Here is a 9,936-nt window from a genome sequence, read left to right as displayed (position 1 = left end):
GGCCAGAACTGCCTGTGGCTTACAAACTCCTTCCTGCCCCTTCCCCTGGGCTGTGTGTGGGCATGCAGGCAGCCTGTGTGCACGGTGAGTGGTTGTTCCCAAAAGCCATTCCCCTTATGATGGCAAAATCAGCACAACCCCTTGCATGGTGCATAGACATGAGGCTCACGGGAATCAGGACCAAACGAAGGTGCTATTTCCATCTGCCCTGGCCGAGGCAGAATGCACAGGTCAGAGCTGGCCAGCTCTGGGGTCTCTGCACCCACGAGCAGCAGCCTGTAAGTCGGATCCTTTGGTACATGGGAACAGACTGGCCAAATCCCCACCCTCTGTTGCTTCCACTCTCCATCTACAGGGCAGGATGGAGGTGATGTGAAGGAGCTGTGGTGAATGCTGAAGCCTGTACTAACCGCCTCTGAATGAGATAGTCTTCCAGGATGTCGAGGCAGCGCACCATCTGGGAGAAGATGAGCACCTTGTGCCCACCAGCTATCAGCTTGGGAAGCAGCTTATCAATGAGCACCAGCTTCCCGGCCGCCTGGATCATCGCCTGCAGCTGGAAGTCCGGCGCATCTGGGCTGTGCGTTTTACGGAAGTCTTCCAGGATCTTCTCCTCCGCCCCTGCCAGGTGAGAAGGGACATGAGCTCTTGGCAAGGCTGGTGGTGCAGGTGCCCCAGCCTCCCATCGAAGGCAACAGTAAGTGCAGAACAAAACCCATGCAGTCAACCAGATCTGGGGAGGTTGGCTAGAGACCTCCAAAAGCCCCTTCACTCCTGCAACTCCGCTCCTTCAGGGCTTGCACCAGCTCTTGGCAGAACAAGCCAGGCTGGGATGCTGGAGAGGGTCCTGTGCCAGAACACTCCCTACTACGTTTGCGTAGTGACCCTCGCAAAACCCCGAGGTGCCCACCAGGAAGCAGCACTTTCGGGGAGCTGGGCTGCCTGTGAGGGCAATGAGGCAGATCACTGCCCCCTGTGCTGGGCCTGGATGCACAACCACACCAGCAGAAGATAGCACAGGGGCCTGGGCTGGCTCCCAAGCTGGGTGGTGACCAGTAAATGTTGCAGTGCTATCCGTCCCCCTCCCACCTCCTGCGCACAGCCCTCACCGTTGATGAGATACGGGTGATTGCAGCACTTGCGCAGCTCCATCATAGTGTTGATGAGGTTGGGCATATTGTGCTGGTTGGCACCCTTGGAGAGGAAGGAGAAGTTCTTCTCCAGGATGGCCCGGTAGTATTTCTTCTGGATATTGGTCAGCTCCACCTCAATGATGGTCTCCTGCTTTGGTGCCAGATTCTTCTCTACATCATCCTTCAGCCGTCGCAGCATCATGGGCTTCAGGATGGACTGCAGCTTCTTCACCTGCCAGAGCACGCACAGAGATTCACTGCCCTCCCCGCACAGCAAGTGCACGGGGACAACAGCGGAGGGGTCTGCAATGCTAGCGCCTCCTCAGGGTGGAAACCCACTACAAATGAGCCTGCAGCTGCTGCTCTGCTGAGAGTCAAGACAACTTCAGGGTCTGGCTTCCTTGGGGCAGGCATGAGTGACCAGCCCTGGGCCAGGAACTCCACACGTTTCTGCTGCCCACAGCCTTGGGTAAACGTGCCTGCTGCAGGAAGAGAGGCGGGAGCTTTGATAGCAGCCGAGATGACTGCTCCATGTGCCCACACCTGCTCCCTCAGAATGACAATCTTTTCACAGTCTCGCCTTGAGCCAGGCGTTCAAATGGAGGCAGCCCAGGGGACAGAGCTGCTTTCCGTGATCCATGCTCAGGAGAACCTTTAGAGTTCAGCCTCCCAGGGGAACCTGTCAGGGGTTGCTGACACACGGATCTACTGATCTCCTCAGTCCCCCTACACTTCTGTTGGTCTCAGGGACAGACCAGGTGGGAAAAGCAGGTGAGCTGTGCTGCCCAGGCATGTGAGGGAGCCAGGTGGGGAGCAGAGCACTCACTGCCTTGGCACAGGCTGGTCTCCTCTCTCCAAAGCAGCACTGGGAGCTCTGTTACACCTTCACTTCTCCCAACATGAGAAATCCTATTCAGTTCCACGAAGCACATGTCTGAGTGTATGCCTGGCTTGGTGGCCATGTGTCCCAGCAGCCTGTGCTAACAGTCAGAAGTCTCCTAGGTACCTGCTCCTCTGTCTTCAGGTCTCCAAACTCCTCCAGGAAGGCTGTCTCTGAGGGGAACTGCTGTGGCTCCAGGAAATTCAGGAGGCTGAAGAGCTCCTCCACTGAGTTCTGCAGGGGGGTCCCCGTCAGTAGCACCTTGTGCTCCTGGGTATACACAGAAAACAGGTTGAGGGCTCAGAACCCCTGGCTGGGTCTGAGGGGTCCCAAGAGTGCAACATTCCTCATTGTCCAGCCTCAGGAGCACTCTGGGTGGCCTGGGGCCACACACATGGCCTGAAAAGCCACAGTGCCAGCCAAGGAGAATGCACTCCCTTCCATGCTCAGCTCTGGCTTCAGGCACCACTGGGTACTGCCCCCTGGGGCAGCAGTGCCAGAGACTTGGGTGCTTGCGCACAGCTCAGGTTAAACCTCCTGCAGGGAACGTCACCATCTAAGAAAGAAGGGAAATTGTAAGGTGGGAGGCCCCCAGAGGACTTGTACAAAGTGGGGCCAGCAGCAACCCTGCTTTGCCCCAGAGTGCTCACAGCCCAGCAGGGACTTGCACGAGTCATGGGTCAGGGTCTTTGGGAAGTGGAGACACAAGAGCAATGATTTTCAGAGGCCTGGCCCAGCTACAGGTGAGTGTGACAGAAGCTGGGTGGGGCTGGGAGATACAATAGGCCTGGTGCCTCTCAGTCCAGCAAAGAGCAGTGCTGCCTCTCCCAGGGCCGGAAAGGAGCTGGCTGTCCAAACTCGTTTCTCAGAGCAGCTCACTGACCCCTTTTTCACCACACTCAGTCCTGCACCTCCAACCCTGGCACAGACTAGTCCTGTGTTTGCAGAGCAGTACGAAACCAGCCTGAACAAAGCAGCCCCGCTCACCGCAGGCCCATCACAGCCAGAGATGCTGTGCACGGCTGGTCAGCAACTGCCGCCACGTGCTGCAGCAGCCTGAGCGGTGCTTCAAGGCCAGGCAGAGCTCTGCCAGGGAGTGTGCATGGATGGGACGGTGTGGGGGCACCAGGGCTGCTGTGGGTTAATATTCCACTTCAGCAAAAAGGAGTTTGTGATGGCTGCAGGGCACCAGCACCCCATCCATCAAAGGCCCCCCCCATGGAGTCACTGACACTGCTTCAGCGACCTGATGGGCCCTGGATGGTTTTCTCTCTGACAGGGAGCTCTCCGCCCTGGCACCAAGCCTGAGCAGCTGGCACTGCCATCTGACTGCTGGGCACGGCCATCCCCAGCTCACCCTGCTCTCACACGCATCTGGACAGGACATGCTCACCAGGGCCATGAGCTTCAGCCCCTCCAGGAGTTTGCAGTTCCTGTTCTTCAGGCGATGTGCCTCATCAATGACCACGCAGCGCCACTGGATCTTCTTCAGCTCTGGGCAGTCAGCAAGGATCATCTCAAAGGTGGTGATAACCACCTGGAACTTGAAGATCCCAGGGAGAGGGTTACCCTAGAGAGACATAAACCATATGCAGCTTGACTCCTGCAGGGCGGCAGGACACTGTCAGACACCCTGTCAACCTATCAGTGTCAGCATCTGGCTCCTAGCTGGGATTTCCCCAGATTCATCTCTCTCAAGCAGCGGACACATTCCCTCAAGTTTCATTGCTGGCTACTGGCTGGCTTCTCCCCAACCAAACCCTGCTTCCAGGGCAGATAAACAGGCCTGGACAAGAGCCGCGGCTGCAGCTCTGCTGCATCTTCCCCTTTCTGCACGAGTTGGGTCTGTACTTCACTCGTACACAGCGCACTCCGAGCCTATGCCAGCCAAGGAGTCTCAAAAGATCACCTCTCCCTCTCCAGATGAACCACAAGCTCCACATGCAGCCCAGTGCTTCCCAAGTGAAGGAAGCCAGGGCTGGGGGATGCGTCCGGGGAGTGTTCTGAGTGTCAGTCACCTGTGTGTCCCTGTACACCATCTCGTACTGCTGGATCATCTGCCGGCTGATCTGGCTGCCGTGGTACACGATGGCATTCATCTCTGTCCAGGTGCGGAACTCCCTCTCCCAGTTGGTGATGGTGGAGAGAGGTGCGATGATGAGGAAGGGGCCATGGATGCCCATCAGGAATATCTCTGAGAGGAAGGTGATTGACTGGATTGTCTTCCCCAGCCCCATCTCGTCAGCCAGGATGCAGTTCTTCCTGCAGAGATGGACAGGGGCAGGAGTCACGCCATCACCAACTCCTTGATGGGACATTATGCACATCACCTCCACCCACTCCCCTCTGACCCTGCGGTGTGGAGGGTGGGGAGACAATAGTACAGTGGCCAAAACCAGTCTGGGTAAGCCAGACCATCCAACTTGCAAGATGATGGACTCCCAGTCAGTGTGAAAGATAAAGACATTGTCCTTGGGTGCACACCAGCTAGTGAAAGATGCATCCGATGGCCTGCTGCACCTCAGAACCTGCGTGCTCCTGCACTCCTGCCACAGGAATGGGTCACCAGTAGCATGGTCAATATTGAAAATCAGGTGTACCTTAGACCCATAGCTCAGCCCTACTCTCTCCAAGATTCATTAGCATTTTCCAGGGAGAAACATTCTGAAAGACTCAGTTGCAAAGCTAAAACACAGTTTTTCTGGCAGCTGCCTGCCAGCTCCGGCACTGGAAGGTCTCAGCGGCTGCTCTGTAAGGGCCCCGTTTGTCAGCTCTGTTCCCCCAGCTCTGCTGCTCCTGGGACTGCACACCCTGGGGCTCACTGCCAGTAGAACTCTGTGTGTGAGCACAGGGCTCCTGCCCCACCTCACCTGTTATACCAGTTAAAGAGCAGCCAGTTCATGCCCTCCAACTGATACTCCCGCAGCTGGTTGCTGTTCTTATACTCGCGGGATTTCTCCAGCTTCTGCCAGGACTCAGATGCCGGGCGCTCCTAGAAGGAGAGAGCAAGAGCAAGGTCCATGGAGAAGAAGAGGCTCAGGGAGGCTGGACTCCATTTCTGGGATGGCACATCAGGACAACACTTCAGAACAGTCATTGACAGCTGATTCACTGCAAGGCCTGTGATCCCACCCTCAGATCCTGCTAACTAACCCATCCGGAGGGAAGGATATGGGGCTTGCACTGCAGCAGCAGGGACAAGAAGGTCAGCACTGCTGGACCTTGGCAAGACACAGATGGTCCCTGACTGCCCAGGGCACTGAGCTGCCAGCCGGGTACGTTACCTCTGGGTACGTTACCATGTGCTTGATTTCTGGAGGGATTTGGAGGGCTTCAAACTCTTTGATCTTCCCTGGGTCAACATCTTCCTCCAGCTCCCAGGTGCTCTCCTCGTAGGGCAGCGAGCACCACTTCACCAGATAGTGAGTCACCTCCTGCGGTGCAGAGAGATGGGCTCAGAGCCAGTGCAGGGCTCACGGCCGCTCAGCCCCGGCACACAGGCTCAGCCTGCCACCGAGAGTGAGCCACTGGGATCCCCGGGGACAGGGCTCAGGCTGCACAAAGCTGGGAAGGCCTCAGGGTGCTCAGAGATGACACACGACACACATCATGAGTCTGGGCCTCCTGCCAAACCTCCCTCCCTCCCTCTGTGAGGCGAGCAGGCGACGCAGCCACTCACCTCCCCGGTGTCAGGGTCCTTTGTATGAGCCACCTCCAGAATTCGATCTACCTCCACGTAGTCCGGGTTGAACAAATCTTCATCAGGCTGCGAGAGCAAAGAGTAAAGAGAGAGGTAAGTTCAAAGTGATTCCAGGGTTAAACAGATGGTGGGCACAAGTAAACAGCTGCAGGGCATCTGTCCCCAGGATGCTGCTAGCTGTGCTCAGCACACCAAGTGTCCTGGATGCAGGTACTCGACATCTGTCTCTGTGCAGGGAGGACGTGGGAGCCCTGCAGACCTTGCTTCAGAGCGGCCGCGGGCTCCACGCTGCCCTTGCTGGGAGGCAGAAACGTCCTCTCCACTCCATCTGGCCCCAAGGTACAAAGCTCTGAGCCGTATGCTCCAGCTTACATGTAGCATCCAGAGCTGTGACTGCCATAGCACAGAGCCACCCACAGCACCCGATGAACTTCTCTCCTCTGCAAGCGATGGCACGTTATTCTCTGCCTCTGCCTCCCTCTCTCTCCACCTTCCGCTCAGCAGTCACCAGCAACAAGTGGTTAGGAGTAAGGGCTCATCCATCCTCTGGCCAGGAACACCTGAGGAGGAGTGGCCTTCAGCCTGGAGTGGTCCTCAGACACATACACTGTCAGAGCTTGGGAAGGAGTAAAAACAGGCTTCTGCGTTCACAGCTCCCTGCACCCCAGTTACTCACAGGAAAGAGCATTTGCTCCTTGCTTAATTGTTGGTGGTATACTGCATTCCAACATGTGCTGCTTCTCTGCATCCTGGGAAAGACCCCAAACAGACTCAGGAGTGAGAAATTTGACACACACCCCCAGCTTTCCAACTACATCCATGGAGATATTTTCATAGCCTACTGGCCTGATTTACACTGGTAAGGGGCAGTCGGAGGAGATCCAACAACTCTCTCTGTAGCAGCAAGATAAATTATAGAACACCTTTCACATTAAACAGGATTAATCTGCTTAGAGAGCAGAGCAGGCAGGAGCTGCCCTAAGCCCAAGTATTTATGGCTCCCTCTCTCCAGTAGCATCTCTGCTCCACCATGAAAGCCCCCGCAGCGCTGCACGCTGCCCTCCCTCCCACTGAGCAACGCTTCCAGGGTCGACAGCGCCTGGCAAGTGACATTCGTCACCTTGCCCAGACCTCTGCCAATGACACCACAGGTGTTCAGGGCACTGTCAGCCCTTTGGCTGCAACATCCACACCTGCCCGTGCTGTGGCCTGGTTCAACCAGCCTGGAAGCTCGCGGTGCCACGCTGCTGCCTGGGTATTGCCACAGTGCCAGCGAGGGGCCACGGGAAAGCTCTGGGCTGCACCCCAGGACCCCTGAGCTATGGCAGGGCTCAGGCAGGGCAGGCACAGCTGCACAGTGAACCCTGCTTGCCCACTCCCAGCCCTGGAGCTGGTCTTGTCTGGCCAGGGAGGTGCCGGAGGCAGCGCTCATCTCTCAGCCTGCAGCCTGTTCAGCCATTGCACTGAGCCCCAGTGAGCCAGGTTCGGGCACAGCTGCTGCCACACTCAGCTCTCACCTCTGTAAAAATATGCTTCATCTGAGCCTGCTTGTTCCGGAAGCGCTTTATCTTCTGGGAGATCCTGGGGTCCTTCTCCAGCTCCTCCAGAGTTGCCCACTTACAGTGGAGGTAGGAGCTGCAGAGCAAAAAAATAACAACCAACAAAACGTGACCAAAGACTCGAGCTTTTGGGCTCGATCCCATCCACCATGCAGAACAGCAGGGATGTCCCAGGAACCCAGAGAACAATCTCGCCACGTGAAACCCGAAAGCGTTTTTTTCGGCCAAGAGCGAGCGCAGCAGCTCTCCTGCTCTCTCAGGGCTGGCGCAGGAGGACCGTGGGCCCGGCCTGGGCTGCTGGGGCCACAGCTGGGGACGGGACGGGACGGGACGGAGGTGGGAGCACACAGCCCTCACTCCTGCGTGCGCAGGGCCCACTGCCACGGCACAGAGCACCACAATGCTGCACGTACAAGTTCCTGTACTTGACGTAGAACTCCTCCATCTCAAACGTCAGGCCTCCGGGATGAGCCTGAAACCAAGGGAAGGAGAGTCAGTGACAGTCAGAGCCTGTGCAGAGTCTAGGGGCCATCTGCAGTGGCCAGGGCACAGGCAGATGTGCTCTGCCCGGCCGCAGGCTCCAGGCAGGCCGAGCCCCATGGCCAGAGGGCACGGCCAGGGCCTCCGTGTCCTGCCTGCCCTGGAGCCTCAGTGGCCCTGGGGAACGTGTGTGAGACCACCCTCAGGGCCAGGGGACTCAAACACCTCCTGGGCATCGGCCCAGGCCTGACTCCTCTCCAGAGGCAGGAGAGGTTGCCCGGCCGCCCCGACGGCTGCTATGGCTCACACCCCTGCTGCACAAGGCAACCAGGCCGTGCCTCTCCTCTTCCGAGGGACCTCCAGCCCCACTGACTCACCTCCTTCTGCACCATCCTGGAGGCGAGGATCTTCTCAATGATATTGGCATCATCCTCGGGAGGCTCCTGGGGATGGGAGAGCAGATTGATGTTTTCCCGGCTCATCGCGCGGCCTGGCCTCTGGCAACCTCCCAGCTCCGAACAGCTGCTTGCTCCTCTCCCAGCCCACCGGGCGGGCGGGCAGAGCCATCACAGCGGGAGCTGGGAGAGCTGCACTCGGGGAACCCTTGCTAGATGCGAGGGTGCAGGTGCTGCCAGCACAGCTACACTGGCCCTCTGCCTGTGCTCCCCACACCAGCCAGGCCACAGCACCGTCAGATTTAGCTGTGCAGATCCTTCCAGCTAGAGCAGGGCAGCCTGAGAGGGTAGCAAGTCTCCCAGAAATGAGCAAGGAGCTTCTGCCCTGAGACTCAAGGAAGGAGATATGGCAAAACATGCAAACCTCCTGCTCCCGGCCACCCTCCATGCCAGATCTCTGACTTGCCTTAGCTTTTATACAATCCTGTAGTGCTGGATTTTATACAATCTCAGCGTAGCAGTGAGCAGGGCTGTCGGGCCCTGCCACAGGCATCCTGAATTGCTGCTGTCACAGCACCTCAGTCCCGCCACTGCCCACGCAGCTCTGCCCAGCAGGCTCAAAGTCCTTTCCTCCACAGGCTTCGACTCTGCCACGAGGAAATCAGCCCAGGAGGCCACAGAGACCCTTCGCTGGCCACCCACAGCCTCCCACCCCACTGCCTCGTGCTAAGCACATGATATTTGCTGGAGGTGGCCCCAACACTGTCCCACTTCCAGCTCCGAGAGCAGGCACAGCGCAAGTGGGGAGGTCAAGGCTCTGCTGGCCGCATACTGTGGCAGGACTATCCCCACCAAACAAGGGACAAGAGAGCTGGGCTTGTGCCTGTCTGTCCTGCAGCAGGAGAGGCGTGGAAAGATCAAGGGGACAGGACACACAGCAAGTATGTGGAACTTGCTTGAGCATTAGAACTATCAGCCCTGCCCTGGCTGGGACATGGTTATGGCAGCAGGAGGGAAAGCAAAGAGCAGAGCAGGAAGGAGGACGACTCTGTTCAGCCCCTTCAGACAACGGCAGTCTGACCCATGGCAAAGCAGCTCTGAGATGTCCCTTTGCAGATCCCTCCCAGAAGGGCATGAGGCAGGCTGGGGAGGGACAGATAGCTGGGACATTCCACAGCACTTGCCAAAAAGGGTCTGGGAAAGTCAAGGTGGTCCCCAGGGCTGCAGCAACCCCTCCGCACCCCAGCCCTCAGCCGACACGCTGCCTCAGCACCCCTTCTCTGGTTGGGGCAGGATGCTGGGCTCAGCACCGCAGCACAGCAAGTGCAGGGTACGCACCGCGACACAGGGTAACAGCAGCTCTGCCAGGGCCCCTCAGCTGCAGCCCTGAGACCCAGAGCGGGGTTCTACCTATCTGGGGACGTCCGGCCCACACCAGGGTAACACGGCTGAGTGCAGCACCCAGAGACGTGCAGTGCCCGTGTGCAGGGCATCCACCCCAGCACTGCTGGGCTCCAGCCTGACCTTGGACTTGACCTTCCTATGGAGAACGACTGAGAGAACTGGGGCTGTTTAGTCTTGAAAAGAGAAGGCTGAGAGGAGATCTTAATAATGTATATAAATATCTGAGGAGCAGGTGTCAGGAGGAAAGGGCCAGTCTCTCTTTGGTGGTGCCCAGTAACAGGACAATGACTAATGGGTATAAGCTTGAACATGGGAAGTTCCACCTCAACGTGAGGAGAAACTTGTTGGCTGAGTGGGTGCCAGAGGCCCGGCCAAGGCTGCCCAG

General features: G+C 57.8%; 1 protein-coding gene across 1 annotated transcript in view; it reads right to left on the bottom strand.

Annotated features, from left to right (window-relative positions):
- The window catches only part of LOC104277057 (chromodomain-helicase-DNA-binding protein 6-like), a gene marked incomplete at both ends in the record, with an annotated part of 29,063 nt that overhangs the window by 12,376 nt on the left and 6,751 nt on the right, over positions 1-9,936 (bottom strand). Inside the window, 11 exon segments of the mRNA XM_009873589.1 lie at positions 411-621; positions 1,110-1,365; positions 2,140-2,283; positions 3,407-3,583; positions 4,032-4,275; positions 4,884-5,005; positions 5,313-5,447; positions 5,693-5,779; positions 7,231-7,348; positions 7,686-7,744; positions 8,130-8,195. Coding sequence (XP_009871891.1) covers positions 411-621; positions 1,110-1,365; positions 2,140-2,283; positions 3,407-3,583; positions 4,032-4,275; positions 4,884-5,005; positions 5,313-5,447; positions 5,693-5,779; positions 7,231-7,348; positions 7,686-7,744; positions 8,130-8,195 — 1,619 coding nt within the window.

Source organism: Apaloderma vittatum, unplaced genomic scaffold, assembly GCF_000703405.1.
Source record: "Apaloderma vittatum isolate BGI_N311 unplaced genomic scaffold, ASM70340v1 scaffold26987, whole genome shotgun sequence".
In the NCBI taxonomy this organism is placed as follows: domain Eukaryota; kingdom Metazoa; phylum Chordata; class Aves; order Trogoniformes; family Trogonidae; genus Apaloderma; species Apaloderma vittatum.
This window is presented reverse-complemented; position numbering and strand designations above follow the sequence as displayed.